This window comes from Monodon monoceros, unplaced genomic scaffold, assembly GCF_005190385.1.
Source record: "Monodon monoceros isolate NGI ecotype Baffin Bay Population unplaced genomic scaffold, NGI_Narwhal_1 Super_Scaffold_6, whole genome shotgun sequence".
NCBI lineage: Eukaryota > Metazoa > Chordata > Mammalia > Artiodactyla > Monodontidae > Monodon > Monodon monoceros.
In genome coordinates this window covers 79283303-79301025 of record NW_021703783.1, presented here as the reverse complement: position 1 = coordinate 79301025, position 17723 = coordinate 79283303, and the positions used below count along the sequence as shown (strand labels likewise).

Here is a 17723-nt window from a genome sequence, read left to right as displayed (position 1 = left end):
AATTCATAGATCATCATAACAAATATAGTAATAAATAAGAATTTGAAATATTGTGAGAATTACTAAAATGAATTGCAGAGACATGAATTGAGCAAATGCTGTTAGAAAACAGTGAAGATAAACTTGTTCAACACAGAGTTGCAACAAATCTTCAGTTAAAAAGAAAAGCAAGTCCATTCTCTACGTCTGCATCTTTATGCCTGCCCTGCCACTAGGACACAGTGGGGGAAAGGGAAGCTGGGACAAAGCAAGAGAGTAGCATTGACATATATACACTACCAAATGTAAAATAGATAGCTAGTGGGAAGCTACTGCATAGCACGGGGAGATCAGCTTGATGCTTTGTGACCTAGAAGGGTGGGATAGGGAGGGTGGGAGAGAGGCTCAAGAGGGAGGGGATATGGGGGTATATGTATACATATTGCTGATTCACTTTGTTGTACAGCAGAAACTCACACAACATTGTAAAGCAATTATACTCCAATAAAGATATAAAAAAAAAAATCAGTATCTGCAAAACAGTAAATTGAAGTGCAATAAAATGGGGTATACCTGTATAAAAATTTAGTTTAAGATAAAGTTAACACTTGAAAGAAGCAGGAAGAGGAAGAATGATTCAATAAAAAATCCTGAAAAAGTGTTTTAATTATTGAGAGGGGAAAAAAAGTTCAGTTCTTTACCTCATACGATTTAGCTCCCCTGCCCTCATCTGGGCCTGTTGCCTCTAATCCAGAGACTATGTGTTTTATTCATTTCAGGGGATAAATCTCCCATTCTGCTGTTTCAAGAAGAAGAAGCAATCTGAGAACCTGACTGATTTAGATTTTCAACGAATGTTGTTGGATATTTGAATATTTCATTCCTTTTTATTGCTGAGTAGCATTCCATTGTATGAACATATCACAATTTTTTTTTTTTTGCGGTACACGGGCCTCTCACTGTTGTGGCCTCTCCCGTTGCGGAGCACAGGCTCCGGACTCGCAGGCTCAGTGGCCATGGCTCACAGGCCCAGCTGCTCCGCGGCATGTGGGATCTTCCCGGACCGGGGCATGAACCCGTGTCCCCTGCATTGGCAGGCGGACTCTCAACCACTGCGCCACCAGGGAAGACCCATATCACAATTTTTTAAATCGATTTACCTGTTAATAGACATTTGGGTTATTTCAGTTTGGGGCTAGTATAAATAAAGCTGCTATGTATATTTATGTATAAGTCTTTGTATAGAAACATGCTGTCATTTCTGTTGACTAAATATCTAGAGTGGAATGACTGGATTGTATGGTAGTTCAGTGTTTGAGAGTTGTGGTTGATTTACATCCCTGTCAACACTGGTATGTGAAGTATTCTTAATCAGCACCATTGTAATAGATATGAGTAGTATCCCATGGTTTTAATTTGCATTTCTCTCAAGACAAATGATGTTGAGCACCTTTCCATGTTCTTACTTGCCATGTGTATATCTTCTTTGATGAAGTATCTGTTCAAATCCTTTGCCCATTTTTTTTTTTTTTTTGAATATTGCCCTCAGGTTCACAGCTGCTAAATTATTTTATTTTATTTTAATTTTGGCTGTGTTGGGCCTTCGTTTCTGTGCAAGGACTTTCTCTAGTTGCGGCGAGTGGGGGCCACTCTTCATCGCGGTGCGCGGGCCTCTCACTATTGCGGGCTCTCTTGGAGCACAGGCTCCAGACACGCAGCCTCAGTAGTTGTGGCTCACGGGCTTAGTTGCTCTGCTGCATGTGGGATCCTCCCATACCAGGGCTCGAACCCATGTCCCCTGCATTGGCAGGCAGATTCTCAACCACTGCGCCACCAGGGAAGCCCTGCCCATTTTTTTTTTAAGGTCATTGATTTTTTTATCTATTATGGATCAAAGAATAGAAAAGAAAATGTGATTTGCAAAATTTTTCTCCCAGTCCCCATTTCCTTTTCATTCTCTTAACAGTGTCTTTGAAGAACAGAAGCTCATAATTTTGTTAAAGTCCAATTTGTCAAATTTTCTTGTGTGGGTTGTGCTTTGGTATTAAAATCTAGAAAAATTTTTGCTTAATCCAAGGTCACAAAAATTTCCCTGTACATTTTCTTGTAGAAGTTTTATGGTTTTAGGTTTTGCTTTTAGATCTATGATTTATTTTTAAGTGAATTTTTGTATATGGTGTGGTGAGGATATACAGTTTTGTTTTGGATATGGTATGGCCTAAGGATATCCATTTGTTCCAACACAATTTTTTGATAAGACTGTTCGTTCTTTAATGAATTGCTGTTGCACCTGTGTCAAAATCACTTGCATATATGTGTAGGTGGACTTTCTATTCCTCTGTTCTCTTCAAATAATCTATCTTTAATACCATACAATGTCTTGTTTACTATAGTTTTATCATAGTCTTGAAATCAGGTAGTGTAAGTATCCAACTTTGTTCTTTTTCAGAGTTGCTTTGGCTATCCTAGGTCCTTTGTATTTTCATATGAATTTTCGAATTAGTGAATTTCTACAAAAAAAAGCTTGCTGGGATTCTGATTGCATTGTATTGAATCTAAAGATAAATCTGTGGAAAATTAACATCATAAAAATATTTAGTCTTCTGATTCATGAACTTGATATTATCTCACCATTTGTTTAGGTCCTCTTTAACTTTTCACAGCAATATTTTGTAGTTTTTAGTGTACAACTTTGCACATATTTTGTCAAATTTATTCTTAAGTATTTAATATTTTTCTTGATATTGTAAATGATATTTAAAAATATTTTGATTTCTAATTGTTCTTTGCTAGCATATAGAAATATAGTTGACTTTTACCTATTGAGTTGTTTCTTGCAAACTTGCTAAACACACTTTTTTGGTTGTGTTTTTTTGGTGTTTTTTTTTTGAGTAAGGTTTTCCTTTTTAAACATTTTATTTTGAAATAATTTTAGATTTATGGAAGTATTATGAAGAAAGGTCAGAGAGTTCCCTATATTTTTTACAGAGCTTCCCCTAATTAAACACAATTTTAATTTTAGTAGCTTTTTTTTGTAGATTTCATAGGATTTTTTACGTACATGACTATGTCGTCTTCAAGTAAAGATAGATTTTCTTCTTTCTTTACAATCTGGATGTCTTTTATTTCCTTTTCTTTTCACTGCATTTCTAGCCACTACATTGGCTAAAATCTCTGGTACAAAAAAGTTTTTTGACTGCGTACATTATAGTTATTGGTGGTATATGACAAGGTAGGGCTCTCTGAGCCCCTCCCATTCTTTAAGTGGTCTGGGATTGAAACTGTATTGAGAATGGGAGATTCTCAGTGTGTTGGGGGATTGAGTTGGGGCAAGGACTCCCCAGCAGCTGAGCATATCTCTATTCCTCTCATGTTCTCGCTGTGGCTGGTGGCCCAGAGGGCTTTTACCCCTTGGAGGCCATGTGGATCATCAGTCCACTGCCCTATTACTGTAGCCAAATTCATGGTCCTACCAGGAAATGAGCTTGACAAAGTGGTTATTGAGGGCAATGCAAACCACGGTATCAAGGGTGAAAGAGTGGGTGTCACTGGTAAAGTTGCAGGAGACAGCAAGATTTTCGGTGTAGCCCAGGATGCTCTTTAGTGGGCCCTCTGATGCCTGCTTCACCGCCTTTTTGGTGTCATTATATTTGCAGCTTTCTCCAGATGGCAAGTCAGATCTATGATCATCATACTGTTGGTGGGGACACAGAAGGCCATGCCGGTATGCTTCCTCTTCACCTCAGGAATGACTTTGCCAACAGTCTTGGCAGTGCTAGTAGATGCCAAAATGATGTTGTGGGAGACCCTGTGGCTGTCACTGTATAGTTTCCCAGAGGGGCCATCAATTTTCTGTCTTCTGGGTGGCAGTGATGGCATTGACTGTGGTCATGAGTCCCTCTACGATGCCAAAGTTGTCATGGTTACCTTGGCCAGGGGTGCCAGGCAGTTGATGGTGCAGAAGGCATTGCTGACAATCTTGAGGGAGTTGACATACTTCTCATGGTTTATGCCCATCACAAACATGGGGGTTTCAGCAAAAGGGGCAGAGATGATGACCCTTTTGGCTTCACCCTTCAAGCGAACCTTAGCTTACTCCAAGGTAGTGAAGACATGAGTGGACTTCACCATGTATCCAGCAGCAGCATCACCCCGTTTGACATTGGCAGGATCTCATTATTGGAAGATGGAGATGGACTTTTCATTGATGACAAGCTTCCCAGTTTCAACCTTGACTGTGCCATCAAACTTGCCATGGGTAGAATCACATTGAAACATGTAGACCATGAAGTTCAGGTCTATGAAGGGTCATTGACGGCAACGTTTTTCACTTTGCCAGAGTTAAAAGCAGCCCTGGTGACCAGATATCTGATACAGACAAATCCATCTACTCCGATCTTCACTATCATGTCTTAGGGATGCAGCTGGCACTGCACAGGAAAATCAGCTGTCTGTTGAATGAAGAAAAGCAGAGAGCCTCCGGAAACATGTTGAGTAGAAGTGGGAAACAGACATAACTTGCCCTGTTCTTGATCTTAAGGGGAATACATTCAGTCTTTCATCATTAAGATTATGTTAGCTATAAGTTTTTTGTAGATGTATTTTATAGGTTGATGAGATTCCCTTCTATTCCCAGTTTAGTAACAGTTTTTATTAGGAATTGATGTTGGAGTTTGGCAAATACTATTTCCATATCTGTTGAGATAATAATGATTTTTCTGTTTTAGTTTGTTAATATAGTAATTTATGAATGTTAAAACAAATTTGCATTCCTGAAATAAACTCCATTTCATCATGGTGTAGTGTTCTTTTCATATATTGTTGGATTCAACTTGCTAGAATTTTGCTGAGAATTTTTGCTTCTGTATTCATGAGTGATATATTGATCTGTAGTTCTTTCTTGTCATATGTCTTTGGTGTCATAGAATATTAGGCAGTATTTGTGCCTCTTCAATATTTTGGAATGATTTTTGTAGAACTGATACTATTTCTTCCTTAAATATCTGGCGTAATTCCCCATTGAAGCCACCTGGACCTGGACGTTTTTATTTTGTTTTGTGGGGAACGTTTTGTAACCACAAGTTCAAGTTCAGTTTCCTTAATAGATGTAGGGCTATTCAGGTTATCCTATTTTTAAAAATGAGTTTTGGTGGTTTGTGTTTTTCAAGAAACTTGTCCATTTCATCTAAGTTTTTTAATTTATTGGTATAAAGTTATTAAAAATATTCTCTTACTGTTCATATTTTTAGAATATGTAGTGATATTACCTCTCTGCTCCTAATTTAGTAATTTGTATGTTCTATTTTAATCCTTATCAGTTTGCCTATAGATTTTTAAATTTTATAGAGTATTTTAAAGAATCACTTTTTGATTTCATTGATTGTCTCTATTGTTATCCTGTTTTCTTTTTCACTGGTTTCCTTTCTTCTGCTTACTTTGGGGTTAATATGCTCTTCATTTCCTGTATCTTAAAGTGGAAGCTGAGGTCATCAATGTGGGACCTTTCTTTGATCTATCAGTGTCATTTTAATACTATAAATTTTTCTTTAGGTACTACTTTAGTTGCATCCCCTATTTTGTGTTTTCTTTCTCTTTCAGTTGTAAATACATTCCAAAATCGTTTTGATATCTTCTTTGACTTATGTGTTATTCAGTTTCTAATATTTGTGGATATTAAAGATACCTTTTGGTGAACGATTTTTAATTTAATTGGAGTCAGAGAATATAGTTTTGTGATTTGAATCTTTTATTTTTAAATTTTTTTAAACATCTTTATTGGAGTATAATTGTTTTACAATGGTGTGTTAGTTTCTGCTTTATAACAAAGTGAATCAGCTATACATATACATATATCACAATGTCTCCTCCCTCTTGCGTCTCCCTCCCACCCTCCCTATCCCACCTCTTTAGGTGGTCACAAAGCACAGAGCTGATCTCCCTGTGCTATGTGGGGGCTTCCGACTAGCTATCGTTTTACATTTGGTAGCATATATAAGTCTATGCCACTCTCTCATTTCACCCAGCATACCCTTCCCCCTCCCAGTGTCCTCAAGTCCATTCTCTATGTCTTTATTCCAGTCCTGCCCCTAGGTTCTTCAGAACCATTTTTTTTTTTTTTAGATTCCATATATATGTGCTAGCATACAGTATTTGTTTTTCTGTTTCTGACTTACTTCACTCTGCATGACAGATTTTAGGTCCATCCACCTCACTACAAATAACTCAATTTCATTTCTTTTTATGGCTGAGTAATATTCCACTGTATATATATGCCACAACTTCTTTATCCATTCATCTGTCGATGGATACTTAGGTTGCTTCCATGTCCTGGCTATTGTAAATAGAGCTGCAGTGAACATTGTGGTACATGACTCTTTTTGAATTATGGTTTTCTCAGGGTATATGCCCAGTAGTGAGATTGCTAGGTCCTATGGTAGTTCTATTTTTAGTTTTTTAAGGAACCTCCATACTGTTCTCCATAGTGGCTGTATCATTTACATTCCCACCAACAGTGCCAGAGGGTTCCCTTTTCTCCACACCCTCTCCAGCATTTATTGTTTGTAGATTTTTTGATGATGGCCATCCTGACTGGTGTGAGGTGATACCTCATTGTAATTTTGATTTGCATTTCTCTAATGATTAGTGATGTTGAGCATCCTTTCATGTGTTTGTTGGCAGTCTGTATATCTTCTTTGGAGAAATGTCTATTTAGGTCTTCTGCCCATTTTTGGATTGGGTTGTTTTGTTTATAGTGAGCTGCATGAGCTGCTTGTATATTTTGGAGATTAATCCTTTGTCAGTTGCTTTGTCGGCAAATATTTTCTCCCATTCTGAGGGTTTTCTTTTTGTCCTGTTTATGGTTTCCTTTGCTTTGCAAAAGCTTTTAAATTTCATTAGGTCCCATTTGTTTATTTTTGGTTTTATTTCCATTTCTTTAGGAGGTGGGTCAAAAAGGATCTTGCTGTGATTTATGTCATAGAGTGTTCTGCCTATGTTTTCTTCTAAGAGTTTTATAGTGTCTGGCCTTACATTTAGGTCTTAATCCATTTTGAGTTTATTTTTGTGTATGGTGTTAGGGAGTGTTCTAATTTCTTTCTTCTACATGTAGCTTTCCAGTTTTCCCCGCACCACTTACTGAAGAGACTGTCTTTTCTCCATTGTATATTCTTGCCTTCTTTATCAAAAATAAGGTGACCGTAGGTGCGTGGGTTTATCTCTGGGCTTTCTATCCTGTTCCATTGATCTATATTTCTGTTTATGTGCCAATACCATACTGTCTTGATTACTGTAGCTTTGTAATATATTCTGAAGTCCAGGAGCCTGATTCCTCCAGCTCCATTTTTCTTTCTCAAGATTGCTTTGGCTATTCGTGGTCTTTTGTGTTTCCATATATATTGTGCAATTTTTTGTTCTAGTTTTGTGAAAAATGCCATTGGTAGTTTGATAGGGATTGCATTGAATCTGCAGATTGCTTTGGGTAGTATAGTCATTTTCACAATGTTGATTCTTCCAATCCAAGAACATGGTATATCTCTCCATCTGTCGATATCATCTTTAATTTCTTTCATCAGTGTCTTATAGTTTTCTGCATACAGGTCTTTTGTCTCCTTAGTTAGGTTTATTCCTAGATATTTTATTCTTTTTGTTGCAAAGGTAAATGGGAGTGTTTTCTTAATTTCTCTTTCAGATTTTTCATCATTAGCGGATAGGAATGCAAAAGATGTCTGTGCATTAATTTTGTATCCTTCTACTTTACCAAATTCATTGATTAGCTCTAGTAGTTTTCTGGTAACATCTTTAGGATTCTCTGTGTATAGTATCATGTCATCTGCAAACAGTGACAGTTTTACTTCTTCTTTTCCAGTTTGGATTCCTTTTATTTCTTTTTGTTCTCTGATTGCTGTGGCTAAAACTTCCAAAACTATGTTGAATAATAGTGGTGAGAGTGGACAACCTTGTCTTTTTCCTGATCTTAGAGGAAATGGTTTCCGTTTTTCACCATTGAGAATGATGCTGGCTGTGTGTTTCTCATGTGTGGCCTTTTTATGCTGAGGTAAGTTCCCTATGTGCCTGCTTTCTGGAGGGTTTTTATCCTAAGTGGATGTTGAATTTTGTCGGAAGCTTTTTCCACATCTATTGAGATGGTCGTATGGATTTCTCCTTCAATTTGCTAATATGGTTTATCACATTGGTTGATTTGCATATATTGAAGAATCCTTGCATTCCTGGGATAAACCCTACTTGATCATGGTGTATGATCCTTTTAATGTGCTGTTGGATTCTGTTTGCTAGTATTTGTTGAGGATTTTTGTATCTATGTTCATCAGTGATATTGGTCTGTAGTTTTCTTTTTTGTGCCATCTTTGTCTCGTTTTGGTATCAGGGTGATGGTGGCCTCATAGAATGAGTTTGGGAGTGTTCCTCCCTCTCTGTATTTTGGAAGTGTTTGAGAAGGATAGTTGTTAGGTCTTCTGTAAATGTTTGATAGAATTCACCTGTGAAGCCATCTGGTCCTGGGCTTTTGTTTGTTGGAAAATTTTTAATCACAGTCAGAATTTCTGTGCTTGTGATTGGTCTGTTTATATTTTCTGTTTATTCCTGGTTCAGTCTTGGAAGGTTGTCGTTTTCTAAGAATTGGTCCAATTCTTCCAGGTTGTCCATTTTAGTGGCGTATAGTTGCTTGTAGTAATCTCTCATGATCCTTTGTATTTCTGCAGGGTCAGTTGTTACTTCTCCTTTTTCATTTCTAGTTCTACTGATTTGAGTCTTCTTTTTTTTGTTGATGAGTCTGGCTAATGGCTTATCTTCACAGAGAACCAGCTTTTAGTTTTTTTGATCTTTGCTATTGTTTTCTTCATTTATTTTTCATTTATGTCTAATGTGGTCTTTGTGATTTCTTTCCTTTTGCTAACTTTGGGTTTTTTTTTTTGTTTGTTCTTCTCTAGTTGCTTTAGGTGTAAGGTTAGGTTGTTTATTTGAGACGTTTCTTGTTTCTTGAGGATTCTGTTGCTATAAACTTCCATCTTAGAAGTGCTTTTGCTGCATCCCATAGGCCTTGGGTCATCCTGTTTTTGTTGTCATTTGTTTCTAGGTATTTTTTGATTTCCTCTTTGATTTCTTCAGTGATTTCTTGGTTATTAAGTAGTGTATTGTTTAGCTTCCATGTGTTTGTGTTTTTTTACAGAGTTTTTTCTGTAATTGATATCTAGTCTCATAGCACTGTGGTCAGAAAAGATACTTGATACAAATTCAATTTTCTTAAATTTACCAAGGCTTGATTTGTGACCCAAGATATGATCTATCCTGGAGAATGTTCCATGAGCACTTGAGAAGAAAGTGTATTCTCTTGTTTTTGGATGGAATGTCCTATAAATATCAATTAAGTTCATCTTGTTTAATGTGTCATTTAAATTTTGTGTTTCCTCATTTATTTTCATTTTGGATGATCTGTCCATTGGTGACAGTGGGGTGTTAAAAGTCCCCTACTGTAATTGTGTTACTGTTGATTTCCCCTTTTATGGCTGTTAGCATTTGCCTTACGTATTGAGGTGCTCCTACTTTGGGTGCATAAATATTTACAATTGTTATATCTTCTTCTTGGATTGATCCCTTGATCATTATGTAGTGTCCTTCTTTGTCTCTTGTAATGGTCTTTATTTTAAAGTCTATTTTGTCTGATATGAGAATTGCTACTCCAGCTTTCTTGTGATTTTCATTTGCATGGAATATCTTTTTTCATCCCCTCACTTTCAGTCTGTATGTGTCCCTAGGGCTGAAGTGGGTCTCTCGTAGACAGCATATATATATATATGGGTCTTGTTTTTGTATCCATTCAGCCAGTCTATTTCTTTTGGTTGGAGCATTTAATCCATTTACATTTAGGATAATTATCGATATGTATGTTCCTATTGCCATTTTCTTAATTGTTATGGGTTTATTTTTGTAGGTCTTTTCCTTCTCTTGTGTTTCCTGCCTAGAGAAGTTCCTTTAACATTTGTTGTAACGCTGGTTTGGTGGTGCTGAATTCTCTTAACTTTTACTTGTCTGTAAAGGTTTTAATTTCTCTGTTGAAGCTGAATGTGATCCTTGCTGTGTAGAGTAATCTTGGTTGTAGGTTTTTCCCTTTCATCACTTTCAGTATGTACTGCCTCTCCCTTCTGGCTTGCAGAGTTTCTGCTGAAAGATCACCTGTTAACCTTACGGGGATTCCCTTGTATGTTAATTGTTGTTTTTCCCTTGTTGCTTTTAATATATTTTCTTTGTATTTAATTTTTGATAGCCTGATTAATATGTTTCTTGGCATGTTTCTCCTTGGTTTTATCCTGTATGGGACTCTCTGTGCTACCTGGACTTTTTGAGTCTTTCGTTTCCCATATTAGGGACGTGTTCAACTGTAAAATCTTCATATATTTTCTCAGTCCCCTTCTTTTCCTCTTCTTCTGCTGGGACCCCTATAATTGGAATGTTGGTGTGGTTAATGTTGTCCCATGGGTCTCTGAGAGTGTCCTCCATTCTTTTCCTTCTTTTTTCTTTATTCTGCTCTGTGGTAGTTATTTCCACTATTTTATCTTCGAAGTCACTTATCCATTCTTCTGCCTCAGTTATTCTGCTATTGATTCCTTCTAGAGAATTTTTAATTTCATTTATTGTGTTGTTCATCATTGTTTGTTTGCTCTTTAGTTCTTCTAGGTCCTTGTTAAACGTTCTGGTATTTTCTCTATTCTTTTTCCAAGAATTTGGATCATCTTTACTATCATTATTCTGAATTCTTTTCCAGGTAGACTGCCTGTTTCCTCTTCATTTGTTTGTTCTGGTGGGTTTTTACCTTACTCTTTCATCTGTTGTGTGTTTCTGTGTCTTCTCATTTCGCTTCACTTACTGTGTTTTGGGTCTCCTTTTCGCAGGCTGCAGGTCCCTAGTTCCCGTAATTTTTGGTGTCTGCCCCCAGTGGCTAAGGTTGCTTCAGTATGTTGTGTAGGCTTCCTGGTGGAGGGACTAGTGCCTGTGTTCTGGTGGACGAGGCTGGATCTTGTCTTTCTGGTGGGTAGGACTGCATCTTGTTCTGTGTTTTTGGGTGTCTATGACCTTATGATTTTAGGCAGCCTCTCTGCTAATGGATGGGGTTGTGTTCCTGTCTTGCTAGTTGTTTGGCATAGGGTTTCCTGCACTGTGGCTTGCTGGTCGTTGAGTGGAGCTGGGTCTTAGCCTTGAGATGGAGATCTCTGGGAGAGTTTCACCATTTGATATTACATGGAGCCGGGAGGTCTCTGGTGGACCAATGTCCTGAACTCGGCTCTCCCACATCAGAGGCCCAGCTCTGACACCCAGCCAGAGCATGAAGACCCTGTCAGCCACATGGCTCAGAAGAAAAATGAGAAAAAAAGAAAGAAAAATAAAAGTTATTAAAATAAAAAAATTATTGAAAATTTAAAAAATTAAAAAGGAAGAAAAAAAAAGGAAGAAAAATACAATGGACAGACAGAACCCTAGGCCAAATGGTAAAAGGAAAGCCATATAGACAAAATCATACAAAGAAGCATACACATACACACTCACAAAAAGAGAAAAAGGAAAAAAATATATATATATTAAAAAAAAGGAAGAGAACAACCAAATCAATAAACAAATCTAATGATAATAAAGTCTAAATAGTAAAGTAAAATAAACATAAAACCAGAAACAAATTAGATGCAGAAAGCAAACCGCAAGTCTACAGTTGCTCCCAAAGTGTACTGCGTCAATTTTGGGATGATTAGTTGTCTATTCAGGTAATCTACAGATGCAGGGTACATCAAGTTGATAGTGGAGATATAATCTGGTGTTCCTGAGGCTGCTGGGAGAAATTTCTGTTTCTCTTCTTTGTACTGCTCCTGGGGTTCAGGATTTGGCCCTGCCTCTGCGTGTAGGTCACCTGAGGGCGTCTGTTCTTCGCTCAGACAGGACGGGGTTAAAGGAGCAGCTGATTAGGGGGCTCTGGCTCACTCATTTGGGGGGGTGGGAGGGGTACGGAATGTGGGGAGAACCTGCAGTGGCAGAGGCCGGTGTGATGTTGCAACAGCCTTAGGCGCGCCGTGCATTCTCCTGGGGAAGTTGTCCCTGGATCACAGGACCCTGGCAGTGGCGGCCTGCACAGACTTTTGGGAGGGGAGGTGTGGATAGTGACCTGTGCTTGCACACAGCGTTCCTGGTGACTGCAGCGGCAGGCTTAGCCTCTCACGCCTGTCTCTGGTGTCCACGCTGATAGCCGCGGCTCGTGCCCGTTTCTGGAGCTCATTTAGGCGGTGCTCTGAATCCCTTCTTCTTGCGCACCCCAAAACGGTGTTCTCTTGCCTCTTTAGCAGGTCCAGATTTTCCCCAGACTCCCTCCCGGCTAGCTGTGGTGCACTAGCTCCCTTCAGGCTGTGTTCACGCAGCCAGCCCCAGTCCTCTCCCTGGGATCTGACCTCCGAAGCTTGAAGCTCAAGCCTCAGCTCCCAGCTCCCGCCCGCCGCGGGCGGAGGGGGCAGACAAGCCTCTCGGGCTGGTGAGTGCTGGTCGGTACCAATCGTCTGTGCGGGAATCTCTCCGTTTTCCTCTGCATCCCTGTTGCTGCGCTCTCCTCCGTGGTTCTGAAGCTTCCCCATGCCGCCCAACCCCCGTCTTCACCAGTGAAGGGGCTTCCTAGTGTGTGGAAACTTTTCCTCCTTCACAGCTCCCTCCCAGAGGGACAGGTCCCGTCCCTAATTCTTTTGTCTGTGTTTTTTCTTTTGCCCTCCCCAGGTACGTGGGGGCGTTTCTTGCCTTTTGGGAAGTCTGAGGTTTTCTGCCAGCGTTCAGTAGGTGTTCTGTAGGGGTTGTTCCATACGTAGATGTATTTCTGATGTATTTGTGGGGAGGAAGGTGATCTCCAAGTCTTAGTCCTCTGGCATCTTGTACGTCTCCCTTCTGAATCTTGCAGATTTATTGAGATTTATGATCCACAATATGGGATATATTGGTAAATGTCTTGTGTTCACTTGAAAAGAATATGTATTCAGGTATTATTGGGTAAGTGTTCTATAAATGTCAGTTACGTCAAGTTGGTTGGTAGTGTTATTTAATTCTTGTATACCCTTAATGATTTTCTGTTTACTTGTCCTATCAATTATTGAGAGAGACGTATTGAAATCTCCAAGTGTCAGTGGGTAGGTCTCTCTCTCTTTGCAGTTGTATCAGTTTTTTGCTTCATGTATTTTGAAGTTCTGTTGTTAGAGGCAAAAAACATTTAGGATTCCCATATTCTTCAGATAAATCGACATCTTTGTCATTCTGAAATGATTTTCTTTATCCCTTGTAATATTCTTAGCTTCGAAATCTGGTTTGTCCAATGTTAATATAGTTATTCAGCTTATTTTGATTAGTGTTAGTATGATTTTTCTGTCCTTTACTTTTTTTCTATTTGTATCTCTATATTTAAAGTGAATTTCATTTAGTAAGTATATAGTTGGGTCTTACTTTCTTTAATCCAGTCTGATGATTTTTCTGTTTTAATTGGGGTGATCAGACTATTAATAGTTAATGTAATTATTGATATGGTTATGGTTATTGATATGGTTAAATCTGTCATCTAACAATTTGCTTTGTATTTGTCTTACGTATTCTTTGTTCCTCTTTTCTGCTTTTTTTTTCTTTTGCCTCTTTTGGATTTTTTTTAATGATTTCATAGATTATTTTAAATAAGTACATTCCATTGTTTTAACACTTCTGTTTTACCTGTGGCTTATTTATTCATTAAAAATAATCCTTTATTTGATTTTTAAATTTATATAATTTAGCACACATTTATTAAATAGCTGTTGTATTCAGTACTTAGAGAAAGAGTTATTGGAGTAGGTGAATCTTGATCATGGCTTTGGAGGAATGGTAAGGTATGATTTGTTAGAGAATCTATTGTAGGTTAGTAGAAGGGCATGATTAAAGGCACAGAGGTGGAAATTAATAGAGCAAGATGGGTGAGCTAGCAGGAGGAACAAAAGTATAAAAATTTTAAGAATGTAATAGGAGATTGAAAATGCTTCAAGGATTGATTTAAAAAAAAGGATTGGTAAAAACCTAACAATCTTAATGAAATTGTAAAACATATGCACATTTTATAACTTTACTTGTTTAACTGTCACTTTTTTTATTCTCAGGAAGTAAGCTACCATTAAAGAAAAAAACCACTGAATTGAAATAAGGTTAAGATCAAAATAATGTTAAATCCTTACAACTGACTAATTATATTTGGCCATTAATTTCTTCAAGACCTTTTTAATTACCAAATAAATTGTTTAACTGTTATGTAACTTGATTGGTTTTTTTTTTTTAACAGTTTCCTGTTTTAAATTGTATAATGCTGTCTCTTGGTTTTATTTACTCTTGGACAACTCTCAATGTCCTTCATATAACCTTTTTCCTGTGCTGGACCCTCCAGTATTGTTAATATCCATGGTTCTATTGTCTGTCCCATATTTTTCTTTCTTTCTTTTTCCTCACAATGTACTTTCATATAAGTTCTCTGACAGTTTCAGTGAGGGCTGGGAGGTTTTCAGATTTTGAGCTGCCTTGAACTTTGGACCGTCTACCCAAGTCAGGTTTGATTTTTTTTTTTTAACCAGTGATTGATAGATTTTAATAATATCAACCTTTGAGAAAAGGTTTCACCTTGCCCCCATATACAAATTATCCACTGAGGTATTTGAGTCTGATGGCCTCCCTCTTAAAGAGTCTGATATCAGGCACTCCCTTGGTTTTACCTTCTATTTAATAATAATTTGTTTTAACAATTTGTTGAACTATGTTCTAACAAATATAATAGATGCTAGTACTATGTTCAACTACTGCCGTAAGAGCTTTGTAGGTATTGATTTATTTGATTCTCACAGCATTATAAGGTAGTACTATTATTATCATCTCTATTTTTCAGACGAGGAATTGAATTTCAGAGAGGTTAAACACTTCATGCAGGGCTACCCCCAGCAAGTAATGGAGCCAGATGTTTGAACTCAGGTAGTCTAACTTCAGGGCCATGCTTCTAACTAGATATTTTTATAATCTTCTGGAGATCCTTACTTTTATGTAAGTATGTCAGATACTTAAAATTCAGTGTCTCCAAACCTGAAGTCATTGTTTGCTTTCCATCTGCACTGTCTTCCCCAAGGAAATTTGCTTCTCTTTTCACATCTTAGTTAATGTTGTCGTTTTCCTTTTGGTCATTTTAGGCATTAAATTTGAGTCATTCTCAAATGATTCAGAAAGTGCTACTGCTTTCTCCTTCCTTCAATTGATCCCTGCATCTTATTGATTTGTCCTTTAAATAACTGTTGAAAAAGTACATTCCGCTCATTTTCATTGTCTCAACTTAGTTAAAGTCAGCTGTGATCTCTCATTTGGAATAGCTATTCATTCTCTTCTCAGAGATGCTTGTGTGCCCTCTGGTACCTTATCTTAACACTCTGTAATTGTTAGTTTATGTGTCTCTCTTCTCCATTAGACTCTGTTCTCGTAAAGAAGGACCGTGAATTAGGATTTTGTACTCTCAGTGCCTAGCTTAATATGTGACATACAATTGGTGTACAATAAATATTTTGTGAATACATGAATTAGTTTGTCATTAGATGTTAGTTTTGATGGCTTTGATAACAGTTTGTTTTTGTTTTGTTTTTTGGTCTACTTTTGGAAAAGTGTCTTTCAATGCCTAAGTTTTTCAAAAGCTGTACATAGTTTCTGTAATTGTAGTGATCAAGGATAAAATGGATTCTTTCATGTAGTTACATGTTATCTTCAGAATATATTGTATAGTAAAATAACTTCAAAACTGTTAGAATCTTTTTATGGTTTGTGATAGTCCAAATCTTTAATTATATTTTCAAGAATGAAATATGTATTATATTCTCTTAGTAGCAATGGAACAGAAAGAAGTGTTTATATTCTTTACATATGCAAAAATATAATTTATATAAACCACTGCCATCTCAGAATGAGTGTGTTAAAAAGGAGTAGGCAGGTGTCATAAATCTTTATTCTTGGTAAAGAATATAATAGTTGAATGTTAATTGCATCCAATATTTAAGTAATGACAGAAAGTAATAGGGAATTTTTGGATCCAAATTTAATGCATGGCAGTGGGCCTGCATTTACTAATTTCTGAAGGTAGCTATATTCCCTGATAATTTCCCTGCATCAAATAAATGAAAATATTGTTCTGAGGGGAATGCACGAAAGGTGGCAGTTGTTTTCTACATAAGTAAAATTTTCATATGCAACATGCTGCTGACTGTGGGACTTTCAGGCTTCTTTTTGTTTTTCAAAGCACCATTCTGCTTAACTGTTAACTCTGTGCTTGTGCTTTATTTGCAGCATCTGGCGAGGCCCCAATGTGAACTGCACAGACAGTTCGGGTTACACTGCTTTACACCATGCAGCCTTAAATGGACATAAGTAAGTGCCACTTATTTGGACTGGAATCTTTGTGTATTTAGTTACATGTGATGAAGCTAATTATGTCTGATGGTACCTGTCTCATGTTGCCATGAGTCCCCTGGGCTTAGATGAATTTGGAGAGGCACCAGGTGTTCAATACCTGACAAGTTGAAAGTGGTAGGAATGTTGCTGAGATGATTATGTGCAGAGTGTAAGTCAAGTCAAATATCACACAGGGAAAATGGAAGAAGTGACAGAACCATGTTAGTCGTGTGTACCTTTGGTGAGGGAATGGGATACATCACTTAATGACACTCCCTACTTTTTTGGGTGTCTTCACCAAATATGGGATTATTCACTAGGAGTGAACTCTTCAATAGAGTCTTGCTGTTATAAGGCATAGGCACTTATATGAACCACTTCAAAATCCTCAAACTAAGCTAAAATGCTTTGTCTTTGTCATTCATGGATGGTCTTTCAGGTTTTAAACTTCTTTAACCTGTTTTTCAGAAGGAAAGTGACCCTGTTCATGTGTCTCCCCTCCTATGTGTTTTTCCTTTGCTTTAATGATTCAAGTTAGTCTTTTCAGATCTGGATCATTTCATTTCACTTCAGTTTTATTAGATGTGGTAATTACTGCCTTAAAAGTGCTAGTTACCTTTTATTTTCACACTTAACATTTCTTTCATTCTGTGAATTGCGACACAAGGGACTTAGTTATACTTGATCACATTTTAAGGCCTTAAAGCTCTCATGGAAGAAACATCATTTTTGTCATTATTTATCGTTATGACATTTTAATCTAACTTATTGCATAAATTGAACATTATCATTCTGTTTGAAGAATCATACAAATTATATAAAATACCATGAACTGAATGTTTCATCACTTAGATTTTTAGTATTGGAATTCCCAAATTATATTTCTTTTCATCCACTCCTGATTCTTTATTATATCAACTTATACCATCTAACTTAGAACTTTTTATTTTGCCGAGTGTTTTTCAGCTATATGCTGTCCTTCTGTAGATTGGAAAATGTGTCCAGATCCCTAACATCTGAATCTTTTAAAGGAATTACTATTTATTCTTCTTTGTACCTGAGTCATCTGGAGTGAAATCTATTAAATAAGCCCAAGCTGGCTTCTTTGGCCATCTTAGTTGTAGATTCAGGGTGGTACCATATTTCTTAGTTCCAATGGGGAAGACAAACTATCAAATCTAATGGACAGAAGATCTTGAGCTTGACCATTTGAGCTATACAACTTTTCTTGTTCTGTCTCAGCTTGGCATTATAAGTATTTCTCAAAATAATATTGTCCCCAA

The 17723-nt window shown here is 37.2% G+C and overlaps 1 protein-coding gene and 1 pseudogene across 7 annotated transcripts in view; one reads left to right on the top strand and one right to left on the bottom strand.

Moving 5' to 3' along the window:
- ANKS1B (ankyrin repeat and sterile alpha motif domain containing 1B) overlaps positions 1-17723 on the top strand; it is a 1184309-nt gene that overhangs the window by 157452 nt on the left and 1009134 nt on the right. For 6 of the 7 annotated variants that reach the window (XM_029204271.1, XM_029204270.1, XM_029204269.1 and 3 more), the window contains exon 2: positions 16336-16416. The exons of the other annotated variant lie outside the window; for it this stretch is intronic. In XM_029204271.1, the coding sequence (XP_029060104.1) occupies positions 16336-16416 (81 nt within the window). The remainder of the gene's footprint in view (positions 1-16335; positions 16417-17723) is intronic. 7 annotated transcript variants of the gene reach the window in all.
- LOC114885035 lies at positions 3410-4379 on the bottom strand (annotated as a pseudogene).